The sequence below is a fragment of the Cyanistes caeruleus genome, chromosome 7 (genome assembly GCF_971803275.1).
Source record: "Cyanistes caeruleus chromosome 7, bCyaCae1.hap1.1, whole genome shotgun sequence".
NCBI classification, from domain to species: Eukaryota; Metazoa; Chordata; class Aves; order Passeriformes; family Paridae; genus Cyanistes; species Cyanistes caeruleus.
In genome coordinates, this window is record NC_141707.1 from 18,809,127 (window position 1) to 18,826,663 (window position 17,537).

The 17,537-nt window shown below is 42.2% G+C and overlaps 1 protein-coding gene across 1 annotated transcript in view; it reads left to right on the plus strand.

The window, feature by feature from the left end:
- Positions 1-17,537, plus strand: part of TTN (titin) — a 240,259-nt gene that overhangs the window by 193,961 nt on the left and 28,761 nt on the right. The window contains exons 281-282 of the mRNA XM_086898524.1: positions 18-320; positions 427-17,532. Of these exons, the coding sequence (XP_086754650.1) occupies positions 18-320; positions 427-17,532 (17,409 nt within the window). The remainder of the gene's footprint in view (positions 1-17; positions 321-426; positions 17,533-17,537) is intronic.

Below are 17,537 nucleotides of genomic sequence, written 5' to 3' on the forward strand. Positions count from 1 at the left end.
TTCTTCTGCCTGAACAGGTCCTCCAGGCCCTCCTGGAAAACCAGAAGTAACAAATGTAACTAAAAATACTGTCACAGTTACATGGAAAAGGCCAGTCGATGATGGTGGCAGTGAAATCACAGGTTACCATGTGGAGCGAAGAGAAAAGAAGGGTTTAAGATGGGTGAGAGCAACAAAGAAACCAGTTTCAGATCTTAGATGCAAAGTAACTGGTCTTCTGGAAGGAAATGAATATGAATTCCGTGTCAGCGCAGAAAACAGAGCTGGAGTCGGACCACCAAGTGATACTTCAAACTCAGTCCTTTGCAAAGATGTTGCATGTCAGTATCATGCTTTTTCTTTTTGGGGGTGGGTGGGCTGGGCATTCAGAGAGCATAAAATGACTTCTGCTGTAATGTAATGTTTTATCTTTTATTGGCTTTTCAGACCCACCAGGTCCACCTGCAAATCCAAGAGTGACTGATACCACAAAGACAAGTGCATCTTTAGCCTGGAGCAAGCCTCACTATGATGGTGGTCTTGAAATCACTGGCTACATAGTAGAGCATCAAAAAGAAGGAGAAGATGAATGGGTGAAAGACACAATAGGGACTGCTTTAAGAATCACTCAGTTTGTTGTATCTCATCTGCAGACCGGAGCCAAGTATAATTTCAGAATCTCTGCCATGAATGCTGCAGGTGTTGGTGAACCAGCAATAATTCCAAGTGTGGAAATTGTTGACCGAGAAGAGATTCCTGACTTTGAACTGGATGCTGAGCTAAGAAGAACGCTTGTTGTTAGAGCTGGATTAACAATTCGGATTTTTGTACCAATTAAAGGACGTCCAACTCCAGAAGTTACATGGACAAAAGATGATGTTTCACTCAAAGGACGTGCCAGTATTGAAAATACGGACTCTTTTACACTCTTGATTGTCACAGAGTGCACCAGATATGATGCGGGAAAATATGTAATGACTCTTGAAAACGCTGCTGGTAAGAAGACTGGCTTTGTAAATGTAAAAGTCTTGGATACACCAGGTCCACCAATAAACCTTAAGCCTAGAGAAATAACCAAAGACAGTATCACCCTCCAATGGGATATGCCTCTGGTAGATGGAGGTTCACGTATAACAAACTATATTGTTGAGAAACGTGAATCAACTCGGAAGGCATATTCAACAGTTACAACCAACTGCCAGAAGTGTTCCTTCAAGATTCCTAACTTGGCTGAGGGGTGTGAATACTATTTCAGAGTACTGGCTGAAAATGAGTATGGTATTGGTGAACCAGCTGAAACTACAGAGCCAGTAAAAGCTTCCGAGGCCCCATCCCCACCTGAGAGCCTTAATATTATGGATGTAACACGGAACTCAGTTAGCCTAGCTTGGCCAAAACCAGAACATGATGGTGGCAGCAAGATCACTGGGTATGTAATTGAAGCACAGAGAAAAGGAACCAACCAGTGGGCACACATCACCACTGTAAAAACGCTGGACTGTGTAGTAAAGAATCTAACTGAAAATGAAGAGTATACTTTCCAGGTTATGGCAGTAAACAGTGCTGGAAGAAGTGCCCCAAGGGAAAGCAGACCAGTTATTATCAAGGAACAAACAATGCTACCAGAGTTTGACCTCCGTGCTATTTACCAGAAAACAGTCATTGCCAAAGCTGGTGACAATATCAAGATTGAAATCCCTGTACTTGGTCGTCCAAGGCCCACTGTGACTTGGAAGAAAGAAGACCAGATACTTAAGCAAACACAAAGGGTAAATTATGAAAATACAGCAACTGCAACCATACTTACCATCAATGAATGTATTCGAAGTGACAGTGGTCAATATCCACTGTCAGCTAAAAATATTGTTGGAGAAGTTAGTGAAGTAATCACAGTCCAGGTTCATGACATACCTGGACCACCTACTGGACCAATCAAATTTGAAGAAATTTCATGTGATTTCCTAACATTCTCGTGGGAGCCTCCTTTGAATGATGGTGGTGTACCAATAAGTAATTACATTGTAGAAATGCGTCAGACTGACAGTACCACATGGACCGAATTGGCAACGACGGTGATACGTACTACATTTAAAGCCATTCGTCTCACTACTGGAGTTGAGTATCAGTTCCGTGTTAAAGCTCAAAACAGATATGGAGTTGGTCCAGCCATTACTTCAGAGTCTGTAGTTGCCAACTACCCATTTAAGGTACCTGGGCCTCCTGGCACTCCTCAGGTGATCGCGGTAACCAAAGAATCCATGACCATTAGCTGGAATGAGCCAGTTACTGATGGTGGAAGCCCAATACTGGGATATCATATTGAAAGAAAAGAGAGAAACAGCATTGTTTGGCAGACTGTAAGTAAAATGTTGGTGTCAGGAAATATCTTTAAATCATCTGGACTTACCGATGGCATTGCATATGAATTCCGTGTTATAGCAGAAAATCTAGCTGGAAAGAGTAAGCCAAGCAAGCCATCTGAGCCTGTGTTTGCCCTGGACCCAATAGATCCACCTGGTAAGCCAATACCTCTGAACATTACAAGACACGCAGTTACACTGAAGTGGACTAAACCAGAATATAATGGAGGTTTTAAGATAACTGGCTACACTGTTGAAAAAAGAGACCTTCCTAATGGCCGTTGGCTGAAGGCTAATTTCAGCAATATACTAGAGACTGAATTCACTGTGAGTGGTTTGACAGAAGATGCTGCCTATGAATTCCGTGTCATTGCTAGGAATGCTGGTGGAGCTGTCAGTCAGCCCTCAGAGCCATCAGATGCAATCACTTGCAGAGATGACATTGAAGCACCAAGGATAAAGGTGGATGCTAAATACAAGGACACCATAGTGCTGAAAGCAGGGGAAGTTTTCAGACTTGAGGCTGATGTTTCAGGTCGTCCTCCACCAACTATGACATGGACAAAGGGAGAAAAAGAACTCGAAGACACAGCAAAATTGGAAATAAAAATAGCAGATTTCTCTACCATTCTCATCAACAAAGATTCCTCGAGAAGAGATGGTGGTGCTTATACGCTTACTGCAACAAACCCTGGTGGCTTTGCCAAGCATATCTTCAATGTTAAAGTTCTTGATAGACCAGGTCCCCCAGAAGGGCCTTTGGCTGTATCTGAAGTCACTGCAGAAAAATGTGTGCTGTCATGGCTACCCCCATTGGATGATGGAGGAGCAAAGATTGACCATTATGTGGTTGAAAAACGTGAAACAAGTAGATTGGCATGGACATCTGTAGGCACAGAGGTTCCAGTGACGAAACTGAAGGTTACTAAATTGTTGAAGGGCAATGAGTACGTGTTCCGAGTTATGGCTGTTAACAAATATGGAGTTGGTGAGCCTCTGGAATCAGAGCCTGTTCTGGCAGTAAATCCGTATGTTCCACCTGATCCACCTAAGACACCTGAAGTTACAGCAATTACAAAGGATTCTATGGTTGTGTGTTGGGGCCATCCTGATTCTGATGGTGGGAGCCCAATAACTAACTATATTGTGGAACGTCGAGACAAGGCTGGTCTACGGTGGGTGAAATGTAACAAAAGGGTTGTTACTGACTTACGTTATAAAGTGTCTGGACTGACAGAAGGCCATGAATATGAATACAGAGTCATGGCAGAAAATGCTGCTGGTGTCAGTGAGCCAAGCCCAACCAGTCCATTCTACAAAGCCTGTGATACTGTATTTAAGCCTGGTCCCCCAGGCAATCCTCGTGTTTTGGATAGCAGCAAGTCCTCTATTACAATAGCTTGGAACAAACCAATATATGATGGTGGTTCAGAGATCACAGGTTACATGGTTGAGATTGCACTACCTGAAGAAGATGAGTGGAAGATTGTAACTCCACCAATGGGTCTAAAGGCCACTTCTTTTACCATCACTGACCTGAAAGAAAATCAAGAGTATAAAATACGGATATATGCTATGAACTCTGAAGGTCTTGGGGAACCTGCTCTTGTTCCTGGCACTCCAAAAGCTGAAGAAAGAATGCTACCTCCAGAGATTGAACTTGATGCAGAACTACGTAAAGTTGTAACTATTAGAGCTTGCTGTACTCTGAGACTTTTTGTCCCAATTAAAGGAAGACCAGCACCTGAAGTAAAATGGACAAGAGAACATGGGGAATCTTTGGATAGAGCGAGCATTGAATCAACAAGCTCTTATACTTTACTTATTGTTGAAAATGTAAATAGATTTGATAGTGGCAAATACATACTGACAATTGAAAACAGCTCAGGCAGTAAGACAGCATTTGTGAATGTCAGAGTTCTTGATACTCCGGGGGCACCTCAAGATTTGAAAATAAAGGAAGTTACAAAATCCTCAGTTACACTTACTTGGGAACCTCCTCTCATAGATGGTGGCTCTAAAATAAAAAATTACATCGTTGAAAAGCGTGAATCAACAAGAAAAGCTTATTCAACTGTTAATGCCAATTGCCACAAAACCAGCTGGAAAGTTGATTCACTGCAAGAAGGCTGCAACTACTACTTCAGAGTCTTAGCTGAAAATGAGTATGGAATTGGCCTTCCAGTGGAAACTTCAGAATCCATAAAAGTATCAGAAAGACCACTCCCACCAGGAAAAATAACTTTGTTGGATGTGACAAGAAATAGCGTGAGCTTATCTTGGGAAAAACCAGAACATGATGGTGGTAGCAGAATTCTGGGCTATATTGTAGAAATGCAAAGCAAAGGCAGTGAAAAGTGGTCAACCTGTGCTACAGTAAAAGTTACTGAAGCCACCATCACAGGATTGATCCAAGGTGAAGAATACAACTTCCGTGTTTCAGCTCAGAATGAGAAAGGTATCAGTGATCCTCGCCAGCTGGGTATACCAGTTGTTGCAAAAGATCTTGTGATCCCACCAGCTTTCAAACTACTGTTTACCACTTTCAGTGTTCTAGCAGGTGAGGACTTAAAGGTTGATGTTCCTTTTGTTGGTCGACCCAAACCAGCAGTGTCTTGGCATAAAGACAACGTGGCATTGAAGCAGACAACAAGAGTAAATGCAGAAAGCTCGGAAAACAACACAGTGTTAACAATAAAAGAAGCATGCAGAGAAGATGTGGGAACATATTTAGTTAAACTTACAAACTCTGCTGGTGAAGCAACTGAGACACTAAATATTGTTGTCCTTGATAAACCGGGACCTCCAACTGGACCTGTAAAAGTAGATGAAGTAACAGCAGACAGTATTACTATTTCCTGGGAACCACCCAAGTATGATGGTGGTAGCTCTATCAATAATTACATTGTAGAAAGAAGAGACACTTCCACCACCACATGGCACATTGTGTCAGCTACTGTTGCAAGAACAACTATAAAAGCATGTCGTTTAAAGACTGGCTGTGAATATCAGTTCAGAATCGCAGCTGAGAACAGATATGGGAAGAGTACGTATCTCACCTCAGAGTCAATAATAGCCCAATACCCATTTAAAGTTCCTGGTCCACCTGGAACTCCTTTTGTAACAAATATCTCAAAAGACAGCATGGTGGTACAGTGGCACGAGCCAGTCAATGATGGCGGCAGCAGGATCATTGGTTATCACTTGGAGCGCAAAGAAAGAAACAGCATTCTGTGGGCTAAACTGAATAAAACACCTCTTCCAGATACCAAATTCAAGACAACTGGCCTTGAGGAAGGTCTTGAATATGAATTCAGAGTCTCTGCAGAAAACATAGTGGGAATTGGAAAGGCAAGTAGAGCATCTGAATGCTATACTGCACGTGACCCATGTGACCCTCCAGGTCGTCCAGAGCCTGTAATTGTCACAAGAAGCTCAGTAACACTCCAGTGGAAGAAACCGATATATGATGGTGGAAGCAAAATCACAGGCTATGTTGTTGAAAAGAAAGAATTACCTGATGGCCGTTGGATGAAAGCAAGCTTTACAAATGTTATTGATACTCAGTTTGAAGTAACTGGTCTAGTTGAAAACCAGAGATACGAGTTTCGTGTTATAGCACGAAATGCCGCAGGTGTTTTCAGTGAACCATCTGAGAGCTCAGGGGCAATTACAGCAAGAGATGAAGTAGAACCACCTCAAATAAGTATGGATCCAAAATTCAGAGACACTATTGTAGTGCATGCTGGTGAGTCATTCAAGCTTGATGCCGATATTCATGGCAAGCCATTACCTTCCATTCAGTGGTTTAAAGGTGACCGTGAGCTGACAAGCACCGCTCATATGGAAATAAAATCTACTGATTTTGCCACAAGCCTCAGTGTGAAGGAAGCCACACGAGTTGACAGTGGGCAGTATGTACTACTGGCAAAGAATGTTGCAGGTGAAAAGAAGGTTCCTGTTAATGTCAAAGTTCTTGATAGACCTGGACCTCCAGAAGGACCTGTTGAGTTTACAGGTGTTACAGCTGAAAAATGCACACTATCATGGAAACCTCCACTACAAGATGGTGGTAGCGATATTTCACACTACGTTGTAGAAAAAAGGGAAACCAGTCGCTTGGTGTGGACTGTCGTTGACTCAAATGTGCAAACCCTGAATTGCAAAGTTACAAAACTTCTAGAAGGAAATGAGTATGTTTTCCGCATCATGGCAGTAAATAAATACGGTGTTGGTGAACCTCTTGAGTCTGACCCAGTAGTCGCAAAGAACCCATTTGTTGTGCCCCTTCCTCCAAAGGCTCCTGAAGTCACAGCCGTTACCAAGGATTCTATGATAGTTGTTTGGGAAAGACCAGCCTCAGATGGCGGCAGTGAAATCCTGGGCTACGTCCTTGAAAAACGAGATAAGGAAGGTATTCGCTGGACAAGATGTAACAAACGCCTGATAAGTGAACTGCGGTACAGAGTGACTGGCCTAATAGAAAATCATGATTATGAGTACAGAGTTTCAGCCGAAAATGCTGCTGGCCTTAGTGAACCAAGTCCACCTTCTACTTATTACAAAGCATGTGATCCTATTTACAAGCCAGGTCCACCCAATAATCCTAAAGTTACGGATGTTACAAGATCTTCAGTTTTTCTTTCATGGGGTAAACCTATATACGATGGTGGCTCTGAAGTTCAGGGATACATTGTGGAAAAATGTGATGTAAGTGATGGTGAATGGGCAATTTGTACCCCTCCAACTGGAATTAAGAATACTCACATGGAAGTAGAAAAATTAGTAGAAAAACATGAGTACAAATTCCGCATATGTGCAGTTAATAAAGCAGGAGTTGGAGAGCATGCAGATGTTCCTGGTTCTGTTATTGTAGAAGAAAAGATGGAAGCACCAGACCTTGACCTTGACATGGAATTAAGGAAGATTGTAAATGTGAGAGCAGGAGGTTCCTTAAGACTGTTTGTTCCCATCAGAGGTCGTCCAACACCTGAAGTAAAATGGGGTAAAGTGGAAGGTGACATCAGAGAAGCAGCTGTTATTGATACCACTAGTAGCTTTACTTCCCTTGTTCTAGATAACGTTAACAGATTTGATAGCGGAAAGTATACTCTGACCTTGGAAAACAGCAGTGGAACGAAGTCTGCCTTTGTCAGTGTTAGAGTACTGGATACCCCAAGTGCACCTGTTAATTTGAAAATCAGAGAGATCACTAAAGACTCTGTTTCACTTTCATGGGAGCCTCCTCTCTTGGATGGTGGAGCAAAAATAAAGAATTTCATTATTGAAAAGCGTGAAGCAACAAGAAAGGCATATGCAGCTGTTGTAACAAACTGCCATAAGACTTCATGGAAAGTAGATCAGCTTCAGGAGGGCTGCTATTACTTCTTCAGAGTCTCTGCTGAGAATGAATATGGAATTGGCCTCCCTGCAGAAACCAGTGACCCAATTAAAGTTGCTGAAGTTCCACAGCCTCCTGGAAAAATAACAGTGGATGATGTCACAAGAAACAGTGTCTCGCTAAGCTGGGCAAAACCTGAACATGATGGTGGTAGCAAAATCATACAGTATATTGTTGAAATGCAAGCAAAGGGTAGTGAGAAGTGGTCAGAGTGTGCTCGTGTTAAAACACTTGAAGCAGTTGTTACTAATCTAACTCAAGGGGAAGAATATCTTTTTAGAGTAATGGCTGTAAATGAAAAGGGTAAGAGTGATCCTAGAGCACTTGCAGTTCCAATAGTTGCCAAAGACCTGGTGATTGAACCTGATGTAAGACCTGCTTTCCACAGTTACAGTGTTCAGGTGGGACAGGACCTAAAAGTAGAAATACCAATTGCAGGTCGGCCTAAACCAACTGTTACCTGGGTTAAAGATGGCCAGCCATTAAGGCAGACAACAAGAATCAATGTTAGCGATTCAGCTGATCTCACTGTACTGAATCTTAAGGAAACTTGCAAAGAAGACAGTGGCACTTATGAAATCACTGTGGCTAATGTTGTTGGGCAAAAGTCTGCCTCTGTTGAAATTATTACCCTAGACAAACCTGACCCTCCAGCTGGACCTGTGAAGTTTGATGAAATAAGTGCAGAAAGTATTACCCTGTCATGGAATCCTCCAGTGTACACAGGCGGCTGCCAAATCACCAACTATGTTGTTCACAAGAGAGATACAACAACCACTGTATGGGATACAGTTTCAGCTACTGTTGCAAGAACTACACTGAAGGTGACTAAACTGAAAACCGGTTCAGAATACCAGTTCAGAATATTTGCTGAGAACAGGTATGGGCGGAGTTTTGCATTGGAATCTGCACCAGTTGTAGCACAGTATCCATACAAGGAACCAGGACCTCCTGGCACACCATTTGTGACAACAGTTACGAAAGACTCCATGGTTGTACAGTGGCATGAGCCAGTAAATGATGGTGGCAGTAAAGTGTTGGGCTACCATCTTGAGAGGAAGGAGAAAAATAGCATTCTGTGGACTAAAGTAAACAAGACTATTATTCAGGACACAAGTTTTAAGACAAATAACCTTGAAGAGGGAATTGAATATGAGTTTCGAGTTTCTGCAGAAAATATCGTTGGTGTAGGCAGAACAAGTAAAGTTTCTGAGTGCTATGTAGCTCGTGATCCATGTGATCCTCCAGGTCGCCCAGAAGCTATAATAATAAAAAGAAGCTCTATTACTCTACAGTGGACCAAACCAGAATATGATGGTGGAAGTAAGGTTACCGGTTATATTGTAGAAAAACGTGACTTACCAGATGGTCGGTGGATGAAAGCGAGCTTCACAAATATCATTGAAACTCAGTTCACTGTAACAGGACTTACTGAAGACCAAAGATACGAGTTTAGAGTAATTGCAAAGAATGCTGCAGGTGCAATAAGCAAACCTTCTGACAGTACAGGACCAATAACAGCAAGGGATGAAGTTGATCTTCCACGAATTTCAATGGATCCAAAGTACAAAGACACTATTGTTGTAAATGCTGGTGAAACATTCAGACTTGAGGCTGATGTTCATGGAAAGCCATTACCAACCATTAAGTGGTATAAAGGAGATAAAGAGCTTGAGGACACTGCTAGATATGAAATAAAGAACACAGATTTCAGTGCACTAATAATTGTAAAAGATGCTATTAGAGTTGATGGTGGTCAGTACATTCTAGAAGCCTCTAATGTTGCAGGAACAAAGACAGTAACAGTAAATGTAAAAGTCTTGGACAGGCCAGGACCTCCAGAGGGCCCAGTCCAAGTGACAGGAGTTACAGCTGAAAAATGTGCACTGGCATGGGGTCCTCCTCTTCATGACGGTGGCAGTGATATTTCTCATTACATTGTAGAGAAGAGAGAAACTAGCCGCCTGGCATGGACTGTGGTTGCTTCGGAAGTTTTACCTACAATGCTAAAAGTAACAAAACTCTTGGAAGGAAATGAATACGTCTTCCGTATCATGGCAGTTAACAAATATGGGGTTGGTGAGCCATTAGAATCTGTGCCAGTAATGATGAAAAATCCATTCGTGGTTCCTGGACCACCAAAAGCCTTGGAAATTACCAACATCACAAAGGATTCTATGACTGTCTGCTGGACCAGGCCAGATAGTGATGGAGGTAGTGAAATCATAGGTTACATTGTAGAAAAGAGAGACCGAGCAGGCATCAGATGGATAAAATGCAATAAACGCCGCATTACAGATTTGCGGTTAAGAGTTACCGGTTTAACAGAGGATCATGAATATGAATTCAGAGTTTCTGCTGAAAATGCTGCTGGAGTTGGTGAACCAAGCCAAGTTTCTCCCTACTTCAAAGCTTGTGACCCAATGTTCAAGCCTGGCCCACCTACAAATGCCCATGTTGTGGATACCACCAAAAATTCAGTTACGCTTGGTTGGAGTAAACCTATTTATGATGGTGGTTGTGAAATCCAGGGGTACCTTGTAGAAATCTGTAAAGCAGAGGAAGATGAATGGTCACTTGTTACTCCACAGACAGGTATACGTGCCACTCGATTTGAGATCAAAAAGCTTACTGAACATCAAGAATACAAACTACGAGTGTGTGCTCTCAACAAGATTGGTGTGGGAGAGGCTGCATCAGTTCCTGGTACTATTAAACCAGAAGACAAACTTGAAGCTCCAGAGCTTGATATTGATTCAGAGCTAAGGAAAGGGATAGTGGTTAGAGCTGGTGGGTCTGCTAGGATTCACATACCATTCAGGGGACGACCAACACCTGACATCACATGGTCCCGAGAAGAAGGCGAATTCTCAGAAAAAGTTCAGATTGATAAAGGCATAAACTACACGCAACTTTCAATTGACAACTGTGATAGAAATGATGCTGGAAAGTATATTCTCAAGCTAGAGAACAGCAGTGGTTCTAAATCTGCATTTGTTACAGTGAAAGTCTTAGACACGCCAGGACCCCCACAGAACTTAGTGGTAAAGGATGTAAAGAAGGATTCTGCTGTATTATCTTGGGAGCCACCGATTATTGATGGTGGTGCAAAGGTAAAGAATTATGTGATAGACAAGCGTGAGTCAACCAGGAAGGCATTTGCAAATGTAAGTGCTAAGTGTGGCAAGACTAGTTTTAAAGTTGAAAATCTTACAGAAGGAGCAATTTACTACTTCAGAGTTATGGCTGAAAATGAATATGGAATTGGTGTTCCAGTTGAAACCAAGGATGCTGTCAAAGCCTCAGAGCCACCTTTGCCTCCTGGGAAAGTAACACTCACTGATGTGACTCAGAGAAGTGCATCACTTATGTGGGAAAAACCTGAGCATGATGGAGGTAGCAGAATTCTGGGATACCTTGTTGAAATGTTGCCTAAAGGAACAGAAAAATGGAGTGTTGTTAGTGAGACCAAAACTTGTAATGCAGAGGTGTCTGGTTTGAGTCCAGGACAGGAATATCAATTCCGTGTGATTGCCTACAATGAAAAAGGCAAAAGTGATCCCAGAGCACTTGGAATTCCTGTGATAGCTAAAGACTTGACTATTGAGCCAAGTTTCAAACTGATGTTTAATACATACAGTGTACAAGCTGGAGAAGATCTGAAGGTAGAAGTACCATTTATTGGCAGACCCAAACCTACGATTACTTGGACAAAAGATGAGCAGCCACTGAAACAGACAACCAGATTAAATATTCAGAATACAACAACATCAACTATTTTGCATATAAAAGAAAGCAACAGAGAAGACTTTGGTAAATATACAGTAACAGCAACAAATTCAGCTGGTACAGCAACAGAGCACCTGAGCATAATCGTACTAGAAAAGCCTGGCCCACCACGAGGACCTGTCCGCTTTGATGAAATTAGTGCGGACTTTGTTGTTTTATCATGGGATCCACCTGATTATACTGGTGGCTGCCAGATAAGTAACTATATAGTAGAAAAGCGTGACACAAGCACTACCACGTGGAACATTGTGTCAGCAACAGTTGCAAGAACAACCATAAAAGCAACAAAGCTTAAAACAGGTTCTGAATACCAGTTCAGGATTTCTGCTGAAAATAGATACGGAAAGAGCTCTCCTTTGGCTTCTAAATCAGTTGTTGTGCAATACCCCTACAAGGTACCTGGACCACCTGGAACCCCATTTGTTACAGCAGCTTCCAAGGACCATATGATTGTACAATGGCATGAACCAGTTAATGACGGAGGAAGCAAAATTCTTGGCTATCATCTTGAGCGTAAAGATAAGAACAGCATTCTTTGGACAAAACTGAACAAATCACTTATTGTGGACACCAAATATAAAACAGACGGCCTTGAAGAAGGTCTTGAATATGAGTTTAGAGTTTCTGCTGAAAACATTGTTGGCATTGGCAAAGTCAGCAAAGTATCAGAACTGTATGTTGCCCGAGATCCTTGTGACCCACCTGGCCGCCCAGAGGCCATTGTTGTTACAAGAAGTAATATCACACTGAAGTGGAAAAAGCCAGAATATGATGGTGGAAGCAAAATAACTGGTTATATTGTAGAAAAGAAAGAACTGCCAGATGGTCGCTGGATGAAAGCCAGCTTTACAAATGTGTTGGAAACAGAATTCACAGTAAGTGGTCTTGTTGAAAACCAGCGATATGAATTCAGAGTAATTGCAAGAAATGCAGCAGGTTGCTTTAGTGAACCATCTGAAAGTACAGGACCTATTACTGCCAGAGATGAAATTGAAGCACCAGGAGCTTCACTGGATCCTAAATACCGAGATGTCATTGTTGTTCACGCTGGTGAAACGTTTGTTCTTGAAGCTGATATCCATGGGAAACCTATTCCTGACATTACATGGTCAAAAGATGGTAAAGACCTTGAAGAAACAACTGCAAGAATGGAAATTAAATCTACCATTGAGAAAACAATTCTCACTGTCAAAGACTGTATAAGAGTAGATGGAGGTCACTATACTCTTAACCTCAAAAATGTTGGTGGCACCAAATCTATACCAATCACTGTAAAAGTGCTTGACAGACCAGGACCTCCAGAAGGACCTTTGAATGTTACAGGTGTCACTGCAGAAAAATGCTACTTGTCATGGTCTCCACCTTTACATGATGGTGGTTCTAGTATCTCACATTATATCATTGAGAAGAGAGAGACAAGCAGGCTTTCCTGGACTCAAGTAGCCACAGACGTGCAGGCTCTTAATCACAAAGTAACTAAACTCCTTCCTGGCAATGAATACATTTTCCGCGTAGTAGCTGTGAATAAATACGGAGTTGGAGAGCCCTTGGAATCTGAACCAGTTGTGGCTCGTAATCCGTACAAACCCCCTGGCCCCCCTTCAACACCTGAAGTTTCAGCAATCACAAAAGATTCTATGGTGGTAACATGGGGTCGCCCAGAAGACAATGGGGGAGCTGAAATTGAAGGTTACATACTTGAGAAACGAGACAAAGATGGTATCCGATGGACCAAATGCAATAAGAAAAGGCTGACAGACTTGAGATTCAGAGTAACAGGTCTAACCGATGGGCATTTCTATGAATTTAGAGTGTCTGCTGAAAATGCTGCAGGGGTAGGGGAACCCAGTGAGCCATCCATTTTCTATCGTGCTTGTGATATATTATATCCACCAGGTCCACCTAGCAATCCAAAGGTTACAGATACTTCCAGGTCATCAGTTTCTCTTGCCTGGAGCAAACCCATTTATGATGGTGGTGCTCCAGTTAAAGGCTATGTAGTAGAAGTAAAAGAAGCTGCTGCTGATGAATGGACTACCTGCACCCCACCAGCAGGCATCCAAGCAAAACAGTTCACCGTGACAAAGCTAAAAGAGAACCAGGAATACAACTTCCGCATCTGTGCTATCAACTCAGAAGGAGTAGGAGAACCTGCCACTATACCTGGTGCAGTCTTAGCAGAGGACAAGATTGAACCTCCTGAAATTGAACTTGATGCGGATCTCAGAAAAGTAGTCACTGTACGTGCTAGTGCTACTTTACGCCTGTTTGTCACCATCAAAGGAAGACCAGAACCTGAAGTTAAATGGGAGAAAGCAGAAGGAACAATTAGTGAGAGAGCTCAGATTGAAGTCACCAGTTCCTACACAATGCTGGTCATTGACAATGTCAATAGATTTGATAGTGGTAGATACAATCTTACTTTAGAGAACAACAGTGGCAAAAAATCTGCTTTTGTTAATGTCAGAGTGCTTGATACACCTAGTGCACCTCTAAACCTGACAATCAGAGAAGTGAAGAAAGATTTTGTAACTTTAGCCTGGGAAGCACCACTGATTGATGGCGGAGCTAAAATTACCAACTATGTAGTTGAAAAGAGAGAGTCCACGAGAAAGGCATATGCCACAGTTACAAGCAACTGTACAAAGAATTCCTTCAAGATTACTCAGCTACAAGAAGGATGTAGTTATTACTTCCGTGTTCTAGCTGTAAATGAATATGGGGCTGGTTTACCAGCAGAAACTGCTGATCCAGTTAAGGTGTCTGAACCACCTTCTCCACCTTCAAAGGTCGTTCTTGTTGACGTGACTCGCAATTCTGCTTCAATTAAATGGGAAAAGCCAGAGAGTGATGGTGGTAGTAAAATTACTGGTTATATAGTAGAAATGCAGAGTAAAGGAAGTGTAAAATGGAGTGCATGTACACAGGTGAAAACACTGGAAGCAACAATAACAGGCTTAACTATGGGAGAAGAGTACAGTTTCAGGGTTATTGCTGTTAATGAAAAAGGAAAAAGTGATCCAAGAGAACTTGGTGTCCCAGTCATTGCAAAAGATATTGAAATCCAGCCGTCTGTTGAGCTCCTTTTTAATACATTCACAGTGAAAGCTGGAGATGATCTTAAGATTGACATTCCATTCAGAGGGCGACCTCTTCCCACTACTAGCTGGAAGAAGGATGGGAATCCCTTAAAACAGACAACGAGGGTAAATGTTCAGACATCAAAGACTTTAACTTCACTGTCCATCAAGGAAGCTACAAATGAAGATCTGGGGCATTATGAATTACATCTTTCAAATACTGCTGGATCAACAACAGCTTCTCTAACTGTAATTGTCCTTGATAGACCAGGACCACCAACTGATGTTAAAATTGATGAAGTTAGTGCTGATAGTGTAACTCTGTCCTGGAAGCCTCCAGCATATGATGGTGGATGTCATATTAGCAATTACATAGTGGAAAAGAGAGATACTACCACAACAACATGGGAGGTAGTATCTGCAGCAGTTGCAAGAACATCAATTAAAGTATCTCGACTTGTCACTGGATCTGAATATCAGTTCCGTGTTTGTGCAGAAAATCGCTATGGGAAAAGCACTTACACTAATTCTCCTTCTGTTGTGGCAGAGTATCCATTTAAGCCTCCAGGTCCACCTGGAACACCTCGTGTGGCACATGCAACTAAATCTTTCATGATTGTAACTTGGCAGGTACCTGTTAATGATGGAGGTAGCGTAGTACTAGGATATCACTTGGAGCATAAAGAAAGAAGCAGCATTCTTTGGACAAAAGTTAACAGGAGCCTCATAACTGATACACAAATGAAAGTTACAGGTCTTGATGAAGGGCTGATGTATGAATATCGTGTGTATGCAGAAAACATTGCTGGAATAGGCAAATGCAGCAAAGCATGTGAACCTGTTGCTGCAAGAGATCCATGTGATCCTCCTGGTCAGCCAGAAGTTACCAATATTACAAGAACATCTGTCTCATTGAAGTGGACTAAACCAGAATACGATGGTGGAGCTAAAGTAACAGGATATATTATTGAACGCCGAGAACTACCAGATGGTCGTTGGCTAAAATGTAATTTTACTAATGTGCAAGAAACATACTTTGATGTAGGTGGACTTACAGAGGACCAGCGTTATGAATTCCATGTGATTGCAAAGAATGCTGCTGGACTCTTCAGTCAGCCATCTGAATCAACTGGACCTGTGACTGTGAAAGATGATGTAGAGGCTCCAAGAATTATGATGGATGCTAAATTCAGGGATGTTGTAGTTGTGAAAGCTGGAGAAGTGTTTAAGGTCAATGCTGATGTTGCAGGACGGCCAATACCAGTGATTTCATGGACAAAGGATGGCAAGGAGCTTGAAGGAAAAGCTAGAGTTGAAATCGTCTCAACAGATTACACTACTGCAATAACCGTTAAGGACTGTATCCGAGGTGACTCAGGACAGTATGTACTAACATTACAGAATGTTGCAGGAACAAAATCTTTGGCAATTAACTGCAAAGTACTTGATAGACCTGGTCCACCTGCAGGTCCTTTAGAAATAAATGGCCTTACTGCTGAAAAGTGCCATTTATCATGGGGACCCCCCCAAGAAAACGGTGGTGCCGATATTGATCATTATATTGTGGAAAAACGTGAGACCAGCAGAATTGCATGGACACTTTGTGAAGGAGAGCTTAAAACAACATCTTGTAAAGTGACAAAATTACTGAAGGGTAATGAGTATATTTTCAGAGTGATGGGAGTTAACAAATACGGTGTTGGTGAGCCTCTGGAAAGTGTTGCTGTCAAAGCCCTAGACCCATTTACAGTTCCAAGCCCACCTACATCTTTAGAGATCACCAGTGTGAGCAAAGATTCAATAACTCTCTGCTGGGCAAGGCCTGAGTCCGATGGAGGCAGTGAGATCTCTGGCTATGTAATTGAAAGGCGTGAGAAAACCAGCCTAAGATGGATTCGTGTGAACAAAAAGCCAGTTTATGATTTAAGAGTGAAGTCACCAGGTCTCCGTGAGGGATGTGAATATGAATTCCGGGTTTATGCAGAAAATGCTGCTGGTCTCAGTCTCCCAAGTGAAACCACACCATTGATTAAGGCAGAAGATCCAATCTTCTTGCCATCGCCCCCGTCTAAACCTAAGATTATGGATTCTACAAGGTCAAACATCACAATTGGTTGGACAAAGCCACTGTTTGATGGAGGTGCTCCAGTAACAGGATACACAGTTGAATACAAGAAAACCGATGAAACTGACTGGACAACAGCTATTCAGAATTTAAGAGGCACAGAATATACCATAACTGGGTTAACATCAGGCTCTGAGTATGTTTTTAGAGTGAAATCCATTAACAAAATGGGTGTCAGTGAACCAAGTGATGTCTCAGAACCTCAGGTGGCAAAAGAAAGAGAGGAAGAACCTGCCTTTGAAATTGACAGTGAAATGCGGAAGACCTTAATTGTGAAGGCTGGTGGATCTTTCACAATGACTGTTCCTTTCAGAGGCAAACCAGTCCCAAATGTAACATGGAACAAACCAGACACTGATCTCCGTACACGGGCAAGCATTGACACTTCAAGTAATTGTACATCTCTTACAATTGAAAAAGCAACAAGAAATGATTCTGGAAAATATACGTTAACATTGCAAAACATCCTGAACACTACTACCTTGACTTTAATTGTCAAAGTTCTTGATACGCCTGGCCCGCCATCCAATATCGCAACAAAAGATGTAACTAAAGAATCGGCTGTGTTATCTTGGGATGTTCCTGAAAATGATGGTGGAGCACCTGTAAAGAACTATGTCATTGAAAAACGAGAAGCTAGCAAAAAGGCGTGGGTCACTGTGACAAACAACTGTCATCGCCTGTCCTACAAAGTGACTGGTTTGCAAGAAGGTGCCATTTACTACTTCCGTGTCTCCGGAGAAAATGAATATGGTGTTGGTGTGCCTTCTGAGACCAAAGAGGGAACAAAAATAACAGGTATG